This window comes from Pleurodeles waltl, chromosome 4_1 (assembly GCF_031143425.1).
Source record: "Pleurodeles waltl isolate 20211129_DDA chromosome 4_1, aPleWal1.hap1.20221129, whole genome shotgun sequence".
Classification (NCBI taxonomy): Eukaryota; Metazoa; Chordata; class Amphibia; order Caudata; family Salamandridae; genus Pleurodeles; species Pleurodeles waltl.
The window spans coordinates 888,970,876-888,991,133 of NC_090442.1; the positions used below are offsets into that span (position 1 = coordinate 888,970,876).

Genomic DNA, 20,258 nt, shown 5'->3' on the forward strand with positions numbered 1-20,258 from the left:
CGCGCCTGTCCCATCAAATCCGGGGCGCCTGATCACCCTAGTTCCAGGACCCTTCCTTATGCGGTCAGCAGTGCACGGAGTCTTTCTCTGACGCTGCCACTCCGGGACAGAAGCGAGTGGCAACTTCGCTCCCGGTCCTGCCTTGGCACTATGTGACTTGTGTTTCCAGGACCTGCATTAGTTCCACTGAAAGTGTTAAGAAATGCACCCTGGCTCTGTCTCCGGGGGAAGGGGTCATTTAATGGCAGCGTCCGGGATCCCTGCGTGCAGAAGTCCCACTATTCCCTACTTCGCCCTCTCTCCACTCTGCCTCGTCGCGGGGCCGCGCGTGCTCCCTGGTGACGTGCGCACGCCGCATCGCGCGTGAGGCTGGCTGAGCGCTGCTGCTGATGAGAGCGGCACGAGCTCCAGTGGCTGCTGCTGGTTGCGCTCGCGCTGCGGTTCGTCCCCCGCGCGAGCCGGGGCTGCAGTGAGAGGATGGAGGGAGCCGTGGAAGGGTCGGCGGAGGCCCGGAGATAAGTGCACCGGTGCTCAGGTGAAAGCCGAGCGCGGGTCGCTCTGCTCGGTCCTAGCTGAAGCCACAGGGCCCCGCCTCGGCCGCCGATATGCCGGGGGGTCCTCCGGCCCTGTCCCCCGCTCAGGAGGCGGCCAAGATCTATCACACCAACTACGTGCGGAACTCGCGGGCCATCGGCGTGCTGTGGGCCATCTTCACCATCCTCTTCGCCATCGTGAACGTGGTGTGCTTCATCGAGCCGTACTGGATCGGCGACGGCGTGGACACCCCGCAGGCAGGCTACTTCGGCCTCTTCCACTACTGCATCCGCAGCGGCCTGCTCGGCGAGCTCAGCTGCACTGGCAGCTTCACCGACTTCGCCAGCATCCCGTCGGCTGCCTTCAAAGCCGCTTCCTTCTTCATCGGCCTCTCTATGATGCTCATCATCTCCTGCATCGTCTCCTTCATCCTCTTCTTCTTCTGCAACACGGCCACCGTGTACAAGATCTGCGCCTGGATGCAGCTCACCTCCGGTGAGTGCGGGGCGGCCGGGATCGGGGGCGGACCCTCAATTCGCACCATACTCTTTATTCCAGTCATCTGTAGGGCGCGTGATATGGATGCACCCCCACACCGGGGGCTGCCAGCGACCATGGATCTTAGATCCACACCATCCTCATCTCCCATGCTGCGTGGGTTGCTGCCAGCCCTACACACCTGGGTTTGTCAGTCGCCTGACCGCACACTTCTCATCACCCAGGCACCCACGGGGCGCGCGATGCTGTGTGCACCCACACTCCATTCTCATCAACCCAGTCATACATAGGGCTCAGGTTGCTGTCGGCACTGCATATGTGAGGCTGACCAGCGACCCCGGCTGCCCACCTGTACTATCCTCATTCACCGAGTCATATATAGAGTGCATGCTGCCTGCCCTGTACTGCACATCCGGGAATGTTCAGCCTCTAACTTCATCACTCCAGTCTACCACAGAGCGTAGACTTCCTTCCATCTGCAATGTGCATTGCACGCACACACGGCGCTGCTCTACGAGGTAGCCTGTCAGCCTGTCCACGGCCTCCCCTGCACCGTATCCAGAACACTCATCCTTCCTTCAAACCCACATAATGTATTCTCACTTCAGCACAGCCTATTGCGTGCACCAAAGATGTACGTCTGCCCTTCCTGTCTCAACCATGTGACATTGCCTGTTCCCTCCACCGTCACCTGGCCTTCGTTTGGTGACTAAGACGGCTTCGTTCACACTCCTCCCCAGCCCAGTGATACACTCTCCTTCCACGCTCCCCTCGTCAAACCCCCGTAGCTTGCCTAGGCCATGCTCCCCAGAAGTGCTGCCTGCGCCTTTCATCATCAGCAGCACCAGCAGATCTCATCCCACTCGTACTCTTTGTAGCCTCCGGCTGCTGTCCAGCACGCCTGCTCCTGAAACACGCCCCCGCTCCCTGCAGTGCATCTCTGTCCCGCCGATCCCACACTGCTGTCCTGGCGCTGTCCAGTGTCCAGACATCACCCTCCCCGGTAACGCTGCCTGTACCAGGCCGTTGCACGTGTTTAGTGTTCAGCGTTGCCTTACCGCGCCTCACACCCTGGTGTATCTTCAGTAGGTGAGGTGACCTCTTTGCCCCTGCAGGCAAGAGTGTTTATAGTGCAGTGCCCCTTCTGCAGGAGCTTGTCTCCTGCTCTTCCTTAAACTTTCCGTGCCTGACGGTGAGCTTCAAATCTCACCTGTGACCGACCCTTTCCGCGCTGAGCGTATCCAAAGGGATGTCTCGGCCGCTAACGTGCTTGGAAGCCATAGCGGCAGTCTGTGTTACAGCCAGGGCTAGCACTCCAGGTAGAGGCCTATGCTGTGCCCAAGGATGTGGGATCCACATTAAGATTAAGGATCCACGCTGTGCTGAAGGGCAAGAGCATCCAATGTGCCAGGGGACAAAGGCCTCAAACTGGCCCAGGGGGCAAGGGCCTCCGCATGGGCTGCAGGACCTTGGCTCGAGGTTGTGTTTTTCAAGGGTTCGAGCTGTGCTGCAAGGCCAGGGTTCTAAAAGGGCGAGCTCTCCAGGCTGCACATCAGTATAAGGGCTGCTGCGTGCACTGCAAGGCAGTATCTCCAGGCTTGGCTGCAGTACCAGGCTTCATGTGGTGCGGCAGGCTAGGAATGCCGGGCTGCGATCCACGTGTAGGTTCGTGATGGCTCAAAGTTTTGCTGCTATTCCGGAACAGGGGGCCTGTGGATTTTCAGCTGGCAAAGTAGGACTCTAGACTGAGGCGGGCGGCTGGGGCAGAAGGGCTTGAGGCTCTGCTACAGGACCAGCACAGCAGGGCTACTGACTGTGCTGCAGGGCACAGGCAGAAGGGTTCCAGGATGTGCCACAGGGACCAGGGCTCTGTGCTATGCAGCAGAGAAAGGGCAAGAGGCTTCCAGGCTGTGCTTCATGTCAAGAGATCGAGGGTTCTCGGCTCTGCTGCAAGGCACTGGAAGGTGGTGATCAGACTGGTGCAAGGCAGGCGACGTAGGGTTTCGGCTGTGGTACATGGCTGCGACATGTGGGCTTCAGGCTGTGCTGAAGAGCAGGGAATGCATTGGTGGGCTCCAGTCTGTGCTGCACGGCAGAGCTTGGAACACTACAAGCTGTACCAAAGGAGGACCCCAGGCTGTGCTGCATTACAATGGATGGAGTGCTGCGCTCTGTGGACATGCCAGGCAGGCCCCAGGCTGTGCTGCACAGCAGGGATACCCTGGAGGGCTCCTAGCTGTGCTGCATGGCAAGAGGCCATGGGTTAAAATCTGTGCTGCAGGAGCTCAAGCTGTGCTACAGGGCGGCGGATGGGGGCCGTAGACTCTGATGCTTGGCACGGGATGGAGAGCTCCAGGTTTTACTGTGGGGTTTGGAGGGTAGGTCTTGTGCATTCAGGCAGAGCAGGGCTGCAGGCTATGCTCCAGGGAATAGCATGACATGGGGTGAAGGGCTCGACGCTTTGGACAGGTCGGGTGAGGCAGGCCTGGCTCTCTCACCATCAGAGTAATCTGCTTGCTGTTGCCTTTTGCGTCATAGCTAGAGGCTGGGCGCTGCGCTGGGTTAATTTAGAAACATCAGCTACTGTATTGTGACACAAGGGCACCATTTCCTTCTTGTCTGCATTCATCAAACCTCTTTTATGTTTCAGTCGCTCGTCTAGTATTTGGTGAGAAATTGTATGTAGACTGATGTTTTCCTCTTTTCTGCTTCTTTGAAACTTCCTGTGTTTCTCACATAACTTCAGACATTTGTTGCTTGGGTTTTGAAGTAGAAGTGATAGTGGTTATTTACTCCAGATGGAAGTAAGTTAGTGGTTTCACAAGCTTTTTTGTAATTATTATGTAAATATTTTAAGTGTTTTGTAATTATCAGTTCCATGAGAATCATATTTGCTTCTTCCATGGGTATACAATAGAAACCTGTTGATCTTCATTAGGTATATATTTTTATATTGATGACAACTACTATGTGCTCAGTCAATGGTTATGATTAATATGTTCATGCATTAATCACAAAGAATATATGATCATTGATTGATTGTGCCAAGTGTTTGCCCACACATGGGTTCCGATCAGCATTTGTTCACAAATTGGTTTATTACATTCCGTACGTGCGGATGCATTGGTTGGGATCAGTATATGTTCATGCATTGTGAGCAGTAAGTGCATTATCATTAATTGGTTGCCATCGGAATGTGTTAATTAATTAGTTTTGGTCAGTGTATGTTTTGATCAGTGTTCATGCATTGATGGCGTCCATGCGCTTGTGGCGATCAGTGCATGTTCGTGCATTGGTTATGGTCAGTATACACTTATGCTGTATTGGAAATTAATACTTATTAAGTGACTGCCACTGCTCTAGGGTGGCTTCACACTTATTTTCTGAATGTCTCATAGTTCAATGCACACTAATATAGTACACTGCTCACGACTGGAGCTCCTGTGTTTCTTGTGCTGAGTGGTCACCATCAGTCTCCATATCAAGAGTGTGCTAGAATTATAAACGTACTCTTCCCTCCCGTAAATCATTGATAAATGGGTCAACGTGACCCAAAACAACATTGTAAGTGACAGATAGTCACGCGGTAGCCCTAGCACTGCACGCTTCTGTAGCAGCACACTGCTGTATCCTGGCACTTACAAAACTTAGCAGACACTAGAGTTTGGATTATCTAGTTGCACAATAAGTATTTCCTCGTGTCTTTGCAAAAGAGTTTATGAATTTTGGTGCTTCTCGATCGCGCATCTCTGTTGCATTTCTCCATGTCATGAGGGCAAATAACCCATTTCTGGGTTTCAGTCTAGATCCTAAGGATGCTGGGATTCTAGACTCACAATTGTACCTGGAGACGTGAAATGTCAACTTCCAGCAGTCCTAGTGATGTTGTCAGGATGTCAGTAGATCATCGCTAGTTAATGGCAGGAGGAAACTGTTATAGTGAAGTGGTTTATTCTCCACATTACAATTTTGCACTCACTATTTGTAAGACTACCCCCCTTATGGTCATTTGATAGCAGGTGAAAAGTCTCCTCACAGGATGTCAGAAGGATCTTGTTTGAGAGTATTTAACTAATGTACCATCACCTCCTGAAAGGATGGCATACTGTCCTCTTGTGTGGCCAGGGGCAGCTTAGACTAGTATACATTTGGAGAAATCCACGTCCTCAATCTTCAAAATTGGATGAAAAAAAGACTCGTTTGTTCCATGTAGGGGGTGGTGGGAACAGGCAGATACAGGCATTTGGATTTTTCCTTGTATTGAAAATTACAGATATTTCACGTCTAACTAATCACGTCAGACAACACACAACGAATTGTTTTTTTTATCGTATTCAACCAGAAATATGTTATTTTACAGCTAGCACTATCTACAAAAATATGAATGAGCCGTGGATTGTTTGTTCTGTCCCATTTCATGCAAGCAACAAAAACGGAGCACAGAAGTATCTGTTGTGCTTTACAGTGTAGTGTGTGTAATCTCCTATTGGAAGTGGCAGACACCCCATCATGTGAACTATGCTGACTAGTGGCGAATTGGGATAAGGATATGAGGGCATGCAGTGCTTAATTTGTGCCGGTGATTGCAGGTGGTGGCCGCTGACATTCATTTTTCGGGCACAAGGATTTTTTTTTCCACCAGGTTTTGACCCTGAACAAGGGAGAACAAGGCAGAAAAGAAAGGAGGAAGGAAAAGATGGGAAAACAGTGCCAAAGGGGGAAAGCCGGGATGAAAATAAACTTGGAAGAGTGAAATACCGAGTCAGCAGTTGCAGGGTGGGAGAAGAAAGAGGTATGAGGTGGAATCAACACCATGCCGCTGCGGTATTCAACAACCCTAGCATTCAATAGCCCTAGCAGCAGGCTCCTAAGAAAAACAGTGGGTGCGTTTACTTATTTACTTATTTTACAAATTAAGCACTGATCGTAAGGTCAGAGGCAAGCTCCCCCACACGTAAAGTAACAGGTGTATTAGGGAGGTCTCGTATTAAGGAAAGAAGTAGCAAAATAAATAAGTTCTGCTACAAACATCTAGCAGACTCTCGCCCATGGGGTAGTCCGTGATGATAAGGTCGCCTTTGACACTAGGATACATTATGCACCCCAGAGTATTGTGAGGGTTGGAGAAATTGAGTACTCATGAATGGCTGTGCGGTAATAATCCAACAAAGCTAAAATTATTAGGGATTAATGCTAAGTGAACAAGTGGGGCTATCACATTTTTTCCAAAGAAAAATGCGATCGGCATGAAGAATGATCAACGGAAAAGAGGGAACGATCTGGAGCCAAGTGACGAGTTGAGAAGCAGAGCGACGTGCTAGAATAGAAAACAGGTGTGGACTTCCAAGCAAGCACGTCATACCCGGAAGTGAAAACCTGTCAAAGAACGTCAGAAGCGAATGCATGCAAAAACACATAGAACAAAAACCCCTGCATGCATTGACCAAATACACAGAACAAGTTCGAAATCTGCAAAAATGTCATTTTACTAAATCTTAAAAATTATTCTCAAATTAGTGTACATGTGTGTATTAGAGTCTTTCTAAAGTGTTTCTGGAGCACAGCTTCAACCTAAGGTAGGAATGCACTTCATGAGTAACCCCTAGAATCCCATTCACAACCCTGCAGTGTTGGTGAGCAGGGACAAGAGGAGAAAGAGTTGTTGCTGGTTTTTCAGGAAAGAATCACTGTACACGATTGCTGTTGGTGCCTTATGGAAGGTAAGAAACCCCAGAAAATATCTGATGTGTCCGATAGAGAGATCCATAACATTTGAGCGAAGCAAGAGAAGCCTAGATTTGGTGTTTTGGGTTAGAAGGAATATGACACTTCTAGAAAATAATAGTGAGACTCTTGTGCAGGAACAATAGTGACTGCATTCAGAGAGCTTACAAACATTTTAGGACCACCAGTAGGGCTAGAAGAAGGCAGGATTTTGCCCTTTCCTTGCTTTTTTAAAGCGAAAGAAAATGTTAACATGTTTTACTCAAGGATTTTAGATTTAAAGCAGAATGGTTACATGGAGGGTTATTCATCTGAGCATTAGTTTCCAAACATTTGCTTGTTTTTAGCGAGAAAGAACACCACAAGATTGGTTTGTTTCCAGCTGTGGAGGACATGACTAAATTAATGAAGGGATTTTGGGAAATTCTCAAATGTGCTTGTTCTGTACGCCCACCCGTTTAAATACACTTACTTATAAGTCTGTCAGGTTAAAGACTACATCAGTCATTATGCTAGAAGGCAAATCAGTGTATTACGCATTAGTGGTTTGATTACCTGTCTAATAATATAAGAATTATATTTCATCAAACTCTTATTTCAACACTAATGGAGTTTAGTTGTAATATCCAGAACATAACTCACTTTCTTATGTCATCTTAACCGTGGCACCGTGGCACCTGTGATATTGGTGATGATGCAAGATAGATTCATTGGTGCCCTATTGACTTTTCGGATAAAGCAGTCACATGCCAGTGTCTCCTCCCTCCTGTTTGGGCACTGCCCTCCTGATCTAGAAATCCACTCCTGAATGAAGGGGGTATCTAAGGCTGCTTGTGGAGTTATTGCATTGGTGGTTCCATTGTAGCCTCAGTAAAATACGAAGCAGATGCTATGTTGTTCTCGCCCCACTTTTTCATTTATGTTTGTTTTACACAAAATCCTCCCAAAATGGAGTTTCTTTAGTGTAAATCAAACAGCGGTCTTGATGTGCAGTGGTTTCCTTCACTGTACATGGGGCTGTTAGTGGATTACCCTGCCTGGGACGACCATGCATTCATGGCAGCTCTGGGCCAGGAAATCTAGCTCTAAAAAGGACGGGGTGAATATCACTGTACTGTGGCGTCCCAGTGTTGCTCAGGGCAGCAGGTCAAGGGGTTTAAAGCCTTAAAGGTAGCTGAGACTCCAGTTTTGAAACCTTGCACTTTGCCTGGCCTTTACTGAGGTGGCTGAAAAGCAAGTTTGGCGGAGTGAGAGCCACACTGATTTATGGTGGAGCTCCCACTTCACCAAACTTTTTTCGACTCCTCTAGCCCTTTATGGATTCATTTTGTATAGCCTTATAGAATATAGAAACTACCAAGGGGTTCTAGTCCACCTACGTTTGTGACACTGTTTCACACAAAAAGAAGTTTGCTCATTTCTCTCCTCCGATAGTTATTGCCATGATAATGGCATCTTTGCCCGCACCTAGGGCCTATGGTGAGGTTCATTCCTGAGTCAGGGCCTGGAAGAATAAGGGTCTGCACTGAGAGCTGAAAAACTATAGTTCCCTTTACCATTCTTCTACCCGTTGCATATATATTTCCATTCATGTTTATTGTAGGTATGTCATGTGTATGTGCTCATTTCAGTTGTAACTGTTCATTCTATTCTAGATATGTGTATTTGAGCTGATGATACAGCCATAATATAGATTTATCTTCAAGATAAATTATTCAGGAGTTGACATTTGGTTTTGTATATTTAAGTAGTAGATATGTCTTCTCTATATGCTCTTGTTGCATGTAGCTATGTCCTCTAAATTGTTAATCTGAGTTGTAGATTTTTCATATATATATATATATATATCTATATATATATATATATATATATAGATATATATATATATATATATTAATTTAATTTCTAGCATATGTTGACATTTCACTTGTCAATATGTCTTCTTTGGATGTTAATCTCAGTTGTAGATATGTCTTCTATGTATGTTAAATTGTAGATGTGTTCATCTCAGTGGTTGATTTGGCTACTGGATGTGTTAATCTCAAATGTATGCATGTTTTTCTTGACATATTTATGTTAGTTGTAGATATATCTTTGAAGTATGTTTATCTCAGTTGTGGGTATGCCTTCTAGATGTGTTGTGTCATGTGTTAGTTGTTGATATGCCTATCACTTGTAGATCTGTTTTCTGCATATGCTAATCTCAGTTGTGGCATGTCTTCTTGATACCCTTATTTCAATTTGCAGATGTTTCTAGGCCTAGAAGATATATCTCACTTGTAGACATGGCTTCCTGATACATTACCTCCAGTTGTGGATATGCCTTCAATGTTCACCTCATTTGTGGCTATGTGTTCTAGATATGCTCAGTTTGATTGTAAGTATTTCTCCCAGATACAAAATCCCCATTATTGATTTGCCTTGTGGATATCTGAATGACAGTGTTAGACATTGCTTCCTGTTAGGCAATTTTCAGTTATAGGCATGTGTTAGACTTGGCATCCTTGGTGTGGTCTCCCCTTACGTTTTTGCTTCTGTTTCCCAGGTTTTTGATGTGTGCTGGACTCTGTTTTTGATACTCTGGGCACTTTGCCACTGCTATCAGTGCTAAAGTGCAAGTGCTCATATGTAAAATGTATGTGTAATTGGCTTTCCATGATTGGCACACTTGATTTACTAGTAAGTCCCTGGTACAGTGCACTAGAAGTGCCCAGGGCCTGTAAATCAAATGCTACTAGTGGGCCTGTCGCACTGGTTGTGCCACTCATGGGAGTAGCCCTGTAAACATGGCTCAGACCTGCCACTGCAGTGTCTGTGGGTGCAGTTTTAAACTGCCAATTCGACTTGGCAAGTGTACCCATTAGCTATGCCTAAACCTTCCCTTTTCATACATGTAAGGCACCCCTAAGGTAGGCCCTATGTAGCCCCATGAACAGGGTGTGGTGTATGTTTAAGGTAGGACATATACTAACGTGTTTTACATGTCCTAACAGTGAAATACTCCCAAATTTGGTTTTCACTGTGCAAGGCTTATCTCTCCCATAGGTTAACATGGGGGCTGCCTTGAAATATTATTTAAGTGTAGATTCCCTTTGGGAGCAGATAGAAATATGGAATTCACGGTCTCTGAACTCACAATTTAAAAATACATCTTTTGGTAAAGGTTGTTTTTAGACTGTGGGGGTCATTCCGACCCTGGCGGTCCATGACCGCCAGGGCCGGGGACCACGGAAGCACCGCCAACAGGCTGGCGGTGCTTCCAGGGCCATTCTGACCGCGGCGGTAAAGCCGCGGTCAGAAAAGGGGAACCGGCGGTTTCCCGCCGGTTTTCCCCTGGCCCAGGGGGCCGCCATGGGGATTCCGACCCCCTTCCCGCCACCTTGTTTCTGGCGGTTCTTACCGCCAGGAACAGGATGGCGGGAACGGGTGTCATGGGGCCCCTGGGGCCCCTGCACTGCCCATGCCACAGGCATGGGCAGTGCAGGGGCCCCCTAACAGGGCCCCATGAAGATTTTCACTGTCTGCTTTGCAGACAGTGAAAATCGCGACGGGTGCAACTGCACCCGTCGCACCCCTGCAACTCCGCCGGCTCCATTCGGAGCCGGCTTCCTCGTTGCAGGGCCTTTCCCGCTGGGCCGGCGGGCGCCCTTTTGGCGGTCGCCCGCCAGCCCAGCGGGAAAGCCAGAATGGCATCCGCGATCTCCTGACCGCGGAGCGGCCATTTGGCGGTGACCGCATGGCGGGCGGCGACCACCGCCCGCCGCGGTCAGAATGACCGCCTGTGTGTTTGAAAATACCACTTTTAGAAAGTAGGCATTTTCTTGCTTAAACCATTCTTTGACTGTGCATGTTTGGGGATTCTGTGTCTGGATCAGTTTGGCAGTTGGGCTGTTTGCACCTCTCCTCTAGACAATGACACAAAGGGAGCTGGAATTTGGCCTGCATATCCCGATGAGCCATTTGTGCTGGGAGGGAGGGGAGGAGTGGTCACTCACGCCTAAAAGGGTTGTGCCTGCCCTCACACAATGCAGTCTCCACCCCCTGGTGTGTGTCTGGGGCCTGGCCTGGGCAAGGAAGGAACTTACAAACAAGAGAGACTTTCCTTTGAAGTTTGTCTACTTCAAAGGCAGAAAGGGGTATAAGTAGTGGACCCAAAACCCCTGAAGATTAGATCACTTCTGGATTCAAGCGTAACCTCTGCCAAGGAGAGGAGCCGAAGAGCTCAGGAAAAGTGCTGCCCCTGCCTGTGGCTGTGCTTTGCTAGTCTATCCTGTAGTTACTGCTTCTGCCTGTGAAAGGGGACAAAGACTGGACTTTGTTGTGCATTCCTGCTTGAGAAGAATCTCCAAGGGCTTGAACTGAGCTTGCCTCCTGTTGTTGAAGTCTCAGGGCCATCAAAGACTTCCCCTGCCAGCACCTGGTCTCTCTGCTGAGACTCCTGCCCTGACAAGTCATGCCCCATCCAGTCCCTGAGCCCTTGAAAGGTGAAGTTGGCAGACAAGAGCTAAAAAATCCACGCACAGAATGCCCTGCGGGGAAATTTTGGATGCACCTTCTGCAAAGCGGTACATAAACGATGTGCCGCCAGCTTCGCGGCTGAAAGCAACACTCCACCTGCATCGCGGCTGGGAAATCAACGCTTTGCGGTTGGAGAAACAACGCGCACCACCTGCTTACAGAGGCTGATAACGATACAAACCCCACGCAGCACAGTTTTCTGATACTGTGCGACTGGATTTTCCACGCATCGTCCCTGGGCGTCCAAGTCAACCTGATTCTGCGCAGATCCTGTAGTGAATCCTATCTTGTTTTAATGGGAGACAGGAGTTAGCTTAGCCTTCTGGCTTGTGGACCTGTGCCCCGTCACCTAGTGACTTTTACCCTACTTAGCTTGATCTGTTTTAGTGCAATTATTTAACTATATGTTTCCAAGATGGCTGCATTGTTTCTAGTTAGGCCAATGTTTTAGTTTCACGTTATCAGTGCCACTGCGCTAAGGCGTCAATATCAAGCGACAAAGATAAACAAACTGTAGATATTCACATTAGGCACTTTTCCTCTTCACGCCTTTGAGGGAATTGTTTACATAAATTGCAGTCTGAAGCATGTCTTGTTATCTAATGTTTGAGAACAGACCTACGTCAGGACTCCAAGAAGATCTGTATAAAAGCACCCCACTTAGACAGATAGTCAGAGGGATTCCAACCAGATGCTATCACTGCTATCGCCTTGACGCTGACCCAGTCTTCGTGTCCCTACGGAGTCTGAGCTTGAGACCTCATTCCAAAGTAATGCAGGTTGGGGGGCTCTTCTCATGGACATAGCATTGGCAGATTAGGTTTAGCACACCTAGCACTCTTTTAGGTTAGAGATTAGGTTCATCCTGCTAGGGTATTAGGACATATACATCTCATGTCATTACATGTCATTGCAAGATGGTGGGGGTCCTTGTATTAATGACTCTTGTCTTCACAATTCTGTTTCTTGCATTGTTCATTATCCTTATCATTGCCACCCATGCAGCTTATTGTAGATTGCAGTTTTGTTAATAAAACCTATTGAAAACTTTACTGCATCTCCTTCATTGCCTGTGTCTGATTGAGACATGTTGTTAATGTGAGAAATGGGTAATCTCTGTTTAACCACGACATTCCATGAGATGTCACACTCTTTTTGGTCTTGTTTGATTTAGATAAATAATACCTATTTTTCTAAACTGTTGTGGTGTCCATTTTGTAGTGTTTTCACTCTATTACTGTGTGTTTTGGTACAAATACTTTACACATTGCTTCTGAAGTTAAGCCTGCCTGCTTGTGCCAAGCTACCAAGAGGGTGAGCGGGGGTTAACTGAGTGTGATTCTCCTTTACCCTGACTAGAGTGAGGGTCCTTGCTTGGACAGGGAGGGGGTAACCTGACTGCCAACCAAAGACCCCATTTCTAACAGCATGTCTTCATGAAATGTTGATCTAATTTGTAAGTAGTGTTTCAAGACTTATAATAGGCCTGTCTTCTAGCTATGTTCACTTCAGTTGTAGGTATTTTTTAGTCAATATCCAATGCCATATCTTAATGCATTTAAAGATCACTTCAGCCACATAAAAATAACAAGAACTGTAAAACAAATCAGCTAAACATCCACATTATAGCCTGTGAAGTAAGATCTGCTGCATCTAAGAATATGTATGCCGTCAGTGTTTTCAAGGTAATGCAAGTGCCACATATACTAGAAATGTTGGTCATTGTGTGATGTTCCCCTTGTACCATTATGGATGTCAGCTACGGACTCCCAATCCTGACTCTCTTCTCATCATGCTGAATTAATCCTCGTGGTGACCCCTTTCTTGATGGTTGTGATGAAACTGAATAATTTGCATTGCAGAACATTAATGTATTTATGACTTCTTTTGAATAAATTTGGTTTTGCAGTTACCCGCTAACGCTGTGTCAAATTTACCGGAGTGTGTGTATACCTGAAATGCAAAGAAGCACTGTGCATGGTCAAAGACAAAGGAAGGTGCAGTCAGCATGTGAGTGGAAGACAGCAGTTTCTAAGAGCAAGTGTGGTCTGCTATTGCATTCCATTGTAGTGTTCTTTAAAGAGCTGTGTCTTCAGATCTTTAATACATTGGTGCAGGCTTGGGACAGTTATGATGGATATGGGAATTTTCACCAGATCCTGGGTGAATGCACCAAGAAAGTGAACTCTATCCATTTTGCATTCCCCACTCTAGACCCACTTCATGATACATTTCATCCAACTGCAGATCGCCACAGGGGCAGCACACCCTCCATTTCCCTGGAGATGCAAAGCTATTGAATATAACAAATATGGAAGTCTTAGATATCAAGGGGAAAATTCGTCTTAGGCAAGAGAAAACAGCTGGGTGCAAAACAATCAAAGAAACATGCCTTTTTCAAGTGTCTATGGTATGATGATTATAACACACAGATGAAGCCCAGGCACTAGACTGTTATGTGCTAATATGTTATGAGTGCGTGCATACCTTCCCACCCATAGCTCTCAGGAGGTTGATAGATGCACTAGAGTAGATGCTTGTGATGCACTGGGTTAAATAATCCATGTGCCCTGGTTTCGATCGTCAGCTTTTGAAGTTAGATTTGAAACTCCGTATTTCTTAGAGACAGCTTATTTTGACCTGTTAGTTCAGTCTTGTCTTGATTCAGTATTTCAATAAAAACGAAAATTGGTTTTTTGTCCTAATCTGGTCTTATTTTTTCTCCTAACTTCAGAAAACCGTATTCCGAATCTGGAATGGTATTTATATTGATTACAATTCATATTTTAGCTTTTACTATGCACTTTTGGTCTTTTTACAATTAGACACACCCACTTGTGCTCAGAGTTATTACATAAATTCTCAAGTTGTATTCTGGTATCCACCACTGGTGCCTTTCTGTGTCATCTTCATTTGTCTTTGAACCTTTCGGAAATTCTGGACCAGTCTTGTTTTCATATAGTCTCGTGCTCAAGAATCATATTGAAAACAAGAAGGGACAGTAAATAGTAATTAGTTAAAAGCAGAGCAGGCCAAAATAGCCACCATTGTTTTTTGTGACATTTCATGCCTTTGCAGCTGTCTTGTAAGATAGGGTTGGTTGCTCCGTGAGAAATGGCGAATTCACCAGTCATTCAGTTATTACCAAAATTGCGATAATGCAGTAAAATGAATAGTAATGTCCTTAGTGGTTACACCACGTGATTATTATCCTTTTCTTCAGCAAAGATAATATGCAACCACATAAATAAATATATAAATTGCTGGTGATATGTCCTTCTTGTTTTATGGTTGGTTCAAACTCTGATTGTTTATTACATTACTTCTATACCCCAGCCACTCAACTGTTAACAGTTTTAAACCGTTAATATGAGTACTGAAGAGGTCCTCCTGGATATATTCTTTAGGTGAGATCCTAGTCACTGTTGTGGCTGTTGTCTCTGTCATTGTTTGATTTCTGTGGGATGGGCTCCTGGAATTCACTTAACTCACCCCTTCGATGCCCCTCTGATATATTTCTCATGGAACGACTTTGTGATGTTAGTGGAAAAGATGTCAGGAGAAGTGTGTCTGATCTGACTTCCTTCACATATTTCTAGTTCGCATTAGCACCCACAGTGGGATATTATGAACAGGAAGATCCATAATGCTTGGTTTTCAGGCAATAATCTATTTTACCTGTTAGGCATGTAAGCATTCCATGGTAGCCTGTATTTCTAGAGGTGGGTATGTGCGGCCAGCCTTCTGGTAGACGCCTTGGTAATCTGTTCTTGGTTTGTTTTTGGCTGGTGGTAAGGCTATGAAAGACAAGGAACGAGGGACAGCAGGAACACAACACTGTGGACAGGGACAAGGGTTGGGGTCATGGGTTGTCCCGGATATACTGGGTCTTTTCTTCCGGAGGAGGGTCAGAACTAGAGTATCTTGCTGTAGCCAGGGCGGAGGTGAAGCAGGAGGCTCCAGCGTGTTGCTCTTTTCCAGTATTAACATTCTTCTGAGCTGGACTCCCCTGTGAAGAGAGCACACTATATGTAATACTAAGCCTGACTTGATTTTCGTCTCTGTAATTATTTACGTGCATTTCATAGACCCCTCTTATTGACACAGATGCCCCGCGAGAAAAACGTATTTGGAGAGAAATGCATCCAGATGTTTCAGCGTTGCTGGCACTTATCCTAAAGTCGGGCAGTATAACGTAATTTATTAAAAGTGAACAAGACCACGTTTTGTTTGATAGGGCCACCAGGATTCTGTAATGGGTTTATCTTCCTGTTTATTAATTCAAGCCATTAGAAGAGGATTCTGCTCTTGCTACCTTTAAGTGAGTTATTTGGAATATATAAAAAGGATATTTCATCTTGAGACCATTGCCATCCAATGCATTGTTGTAATAACATGATCTTATGGAAGCTTTTCGAGTTTTCTTCTTATTGTGGCTTTGTTAAACTCTACACCAGTGGTTCCCAACCTTTTGACTTCGGTTGATCCCCACTTTAGCATCACTGGAACCCGGGGACCCCCACTGAATCAATTTTGGAATCCCGGAACCCCCCCCCCCCCTCCCCACTGAGTCATTATTGAAAGCTGGGGACCTAATCTGTTAATATTATTTAATTTTCCAAGCAGTCCCGGACCCCATAAGGAGGATTCGCGGACCGCGAGGGGTCCCCAGTCCACAGGCTGGGAACCACTGCTCTACACGGTTGGGAGAGGAGGATGTGTAAAAAACTTTACATTTCATTATGCCCTTGATTGTTGAACAAGCATGACGAATGCATCTCCTTATCACCACATGGAATGTTGCTTCAGTACTTTAAGCCCTGAATTGCCGTTCAGGTAATAGGTGAGGCCAGATGGCTAGGTTTCTATAAAGTTTACAGGTTATTGACGAGTCTTGTGTTCTTTGGGCGCATGCCACAGTGCCTGTTGTGTGTGTATTACGCTTTAACTGAACTGGGATCATTATTCTTCTGGTACAGTGGTCATCTGTGTGATTCCTAGAGTGGTTTCATGACCAAATGAATGAATTTAACGAGATAATGAGTTACACGTGCATTAACTCTAAAGTACATTCTCACCATGGTATTGTGTAACGTTCTATATTTCCTTTTTACCCAAAACGAGTGTAAGTTTTACAGTTATGAATTTAATGGCAAATGCAGTAAGCCCGTCCAAGCTTATCAACTACACTTGCACCTAAAATAGCAGAGAACATTATGGAGTAGATATAACGGGTAAGGGGGGTCCGGTATAAAGTAGTTGATAGCTTTAGGAGTTTGAGACATACACGAGAAGCGCATAATCATTAATTTTTTTTTATAGTGTCTGGTCTATCTGTCAACACTGCATAGATGTGTTAAATGGTAGCAGATGTCATCTACTGCCTATGTTGTCAATTTCAAACCAATCGTGTAATTCGGATGACCCACTTTATTCCCCTGTGCGTCTGTTATCTAATCTTTCCAAATTGAGAGTACTTAAAATGCCTAGAAGTTAAGGTAAAAGGATTATGAGATTACAGTGAAACCTGAACAGAATCACTCTTAGATGAAAACCACAGATGAGTACGTTCTCACAAAGTACAGTACAATTAGCTTGCCGAGGGTGAAGAAAAAAACAGCACGACACATATTTCCTTTGAGATACGTTAACACAAAGAAATATAATTTTACGAGGTTAGAGAGGTAACAAATATATAGGGCAAGGTTTAGTTAACGATTACAGCTAAGGCTGTGGCCAGGGTAAAGCTAAAGTTTAGAGTAAGAGTTTGAATTATTGTTACTTTTTTTAGGGTTAGGTAATTAGGGTTCAGCTTATAGCTGGTTCAGTGTTGAGGTCAAGGCAAGCTGACCAGAAGATGGATGACCTCCATTTTCGTTGCAAAAGAATTGTCGTAGCAGTTATTTTATTGCCCTCTTACAGTTAAATACCAGCATTGTTGAGGATTCCTCGTAGTGATTTTCTGTTAATGCTTTCCTCAGTAAAACGTTTCTCTCTAGACGTTTCTCTCTAAATCTGATTTTGGTAATGACATGGACCCAGGATAAGTCAATACATAACAATGGAGCATTTTGTTCAGCCTGGCATTGCTAAAAGACAGTTGATGCCCTCTACGTATCTGCCAGCGGATAAATAAAGCAGTAATAACTAAATTATGTTTCTAAATGAGTACCAGTTTCAGCTCCCTCTTAGTGTATGTGCAAGAGTACATTTTGAAAGATCAGATATTTGTGAGAACATGCTTTAAGTATAGGAATTCTCAGAGAGTGACTACCTGCAACCTAGATGATTTTCTAGCTGTATACCATTTAACCTGGAAAGCTGCACATGGACCTTCAGGAAAGATTCCTCCTAAAGGAATTGGATAGATATGTCTAGGATATACCCTGCAACATTTCAAATGGCTGAACAAATTAAAAAAACACCACTAATTAATTAACGATTTGCCGTACTCATTTCCTGCAAACTCAGCTTTAGTTCAGGTCTATCCTCTCCTCCTCTCACTACTCAGATTTTGATTACAGTGAATGCATTGCTGTAAAACTGAGGTTAATGGCACCCAAGGAAAATGTATAGCCATAGAAGATACACAACAGAGAACATAAATGTCAAGTGACAGATAACAATATCACTGTCTATGTTCTGTAGAATTTGAACGACTCTCTCTGTTTGAAATCATTCTGTTGTGCTGCCTGTGTTTGATGATTTATTTATGCAGAACTATTATGTATTTAAAATTTCATAGTTCTCTTTGTTTACGTTCTAGTAGATGAGGGAAAAGTATGTTTGAAGACGATTTATTTATCATCAGTTACATAATATTTTGTGAAGCTATTTGTATTAGTATTTCTGACATTGACCGCCAGGGCTGTTTTGGAGTTTGCACCGCCAACAGGCTGGCGGTGCAAACTCGCGTATTACGACCGTGGCAGAAGTGCCGCGGTCGCACAGCCGGGACCGGCGGTTTACCGCCACGTTGGTCCCGGCGGAGTTAATCCTCCAGGGCAGCGCTGCCCAGGGGATTACGAGTCCCCCTTCCGCCAGCCTTTTCATGGCGGTAGGAACCGCCATGAAAAGGCTGGCGGAAAGGGGAGTCACGGGGCCCCCTGCCACAGCCCCCTGGAGCTTTTCACTGTCTGCATAGCAAACAGTGAAAAGCGTGACGGGTGGAACTGCACCCGTCCACCGCCGCAACACTGCCGGCTCCATTTGGAGCCGGCTCCCGTGTTGCGGCCGACATCCCCGCTGGGCCGGCGGGCGGAAACTTGGTTTCCACCCGCCGGCCCAGCGGGGATGTTGTGATGGCCACCGCAGAAGTGCGGCCGCATTGGCGGCTGCGCAGCAGTTACAACTTGGCAGGCAGCGGTTGCCGCCTGCCAAAGTTGTAATGAGGGCCATAGTGTGTTAAATTGTGTGTTCCACAACAGTTCGTTATTATTGCTTTTCCTAGAATGTTAAATACCCTGCATTATCAAGAAACAAACAGTGCCAAAGCAGTCCCAGATTCCCAAACTTACCAGAATTACCCCGGGTGCACGTACTTAACATTTCACTAGCGAAGTTATGCAAAGTTCTGGAGTGTTACACTTTGAGAAAGGTTGTGTACTTTGAACTATTTCGCCTCTGCATGCTCTTTGCCACAAAAGACTGTGTGCTGGATGTTTTTCGCTGAAGTTGTTCCCAGTGAAAGTAGGTGTTTACAGTCTTTATTTTAACATTTTTTAGGAGTTTTTTCACTTGACTTCTTTAAAATGGTGTGACCTTCATGGGTATTGGAAATTTCACAAAGTGTTTTTTAAAAAGAAAAAGTAGGAACATGGGACAACATTTTACCAATATCCTGGAAGCAGATAGATGTTTGCGAGAGGCATGCGTCACCACTTCTCTCAGCCATGGTGCAACAGGATATTTTTGAGTGAGGGGAGCATGTGTTTCTGTAAAATGAAGAGCAGGGGCAAATGCTCCACAAAAATAGACCTAATGCAACTGCCTACATAAGACTCCTACCCTCTTTTCCTTTATAATTAACCTTTGGCTGTCACATTATTACAAAACGTTTATGCTCATTATTTATGCCACTTCTATTGGCATTTTGACTTCTGTGGACCTAACATTTTGACTTCTGTGGACCCCCAATCACAACTGAAATCCACAACTGAAGCCCACTGCCATCACTTAAACCTGTAGACAAACTGAAGGCATGGTAATAAAATGTCCCACTTCTGCCTGAGTGTTTTTAGTTAAATCCATGATCCTGTCTTTCACAGTTTTATTGAATTTTTCAACATGTTTGGGGGTGATAAGGTGTGCGCTGACATGAAGTGTGTCCCCCTGTCTGAAATGACATTCTTGGAGAACCCCACGCTGGTAAACAGACCAAACAGTACTACCTTGGATGCAGTTTTCATCCTCAGAGGTATGGCCTCAGATTACCTAGAGGCATGGTTCATTACCACAAGGATAAACATGTTCCCATGGGCTAATTGGGGAATAGAGGCCCAACAACGTCAATGTCCAACCCCTCAAAAGGTGTTCTCATGATTGGTTGTGTTATAAGGGGAGCTTTAGGCTGTCCTCCTGTTTTGTCACTGGCCCATCCGGATTTTCCTGTACATCTGGGGCCAATAGAAGTGGTTAACCAACCTATCACAAGTTTTGGTGTGCCCCAGAGGCCCAGCTAAGGGGATGTCGTAGCTCAATTTCAGGAAAAATGTCCCATAGCGCTGAGAACCCATCAATGTCCTGGCTGTCTCAGTTTTGGGTTCCTAGCCTCATTGTACAGGAAACTATCCTCCCATTATAACGTGTGTCCCACTGATATCCCCTTATTTTGGTCCTTCACATGGCTCTAAAGACATTCAAGAGTTGGGCCCTGCTTGTGTTATGCTTCCTGAGAGGGTTCTCCTTCCCCTTGCATCTTTGAGTATCAGACTTGTCTCCCAGAGCAGTTTTTTATTCCTCTTTAGGCTTCAGTTTCTCACCCC

General features: G+C 45.7%; 1 protein-coding gene across 2 annotated transcripts in view; it reads left to right on the forward strand.

Moving 5' to 3' along the window:
- The first annotated feature begins 337 nt into the window (after positions 1-337).
- LHFPL3 (LHFPL tetraspan subfamily member 3) overlaps positions 338-20,258 on the forward strand; it is a 651,952-nt gene continuing 632,031 nt past the window's right edge. The window contains exon 1 of one of the 2 annotated variants that reach the window (XM_069229643.1): positions 338-1,029. In XM_069229643.1, the coding sequence (XP_069085744.1) occupies positions 606-1,029 (424 nt within the window). In that variant the 5' untranslated portion in view covers positions 338-605. The remainder of the gene's footprint in view (positions 1,030-20,258) is intronic. The other variant, XM_069229644.1, reaches the window with a different exon arrangement.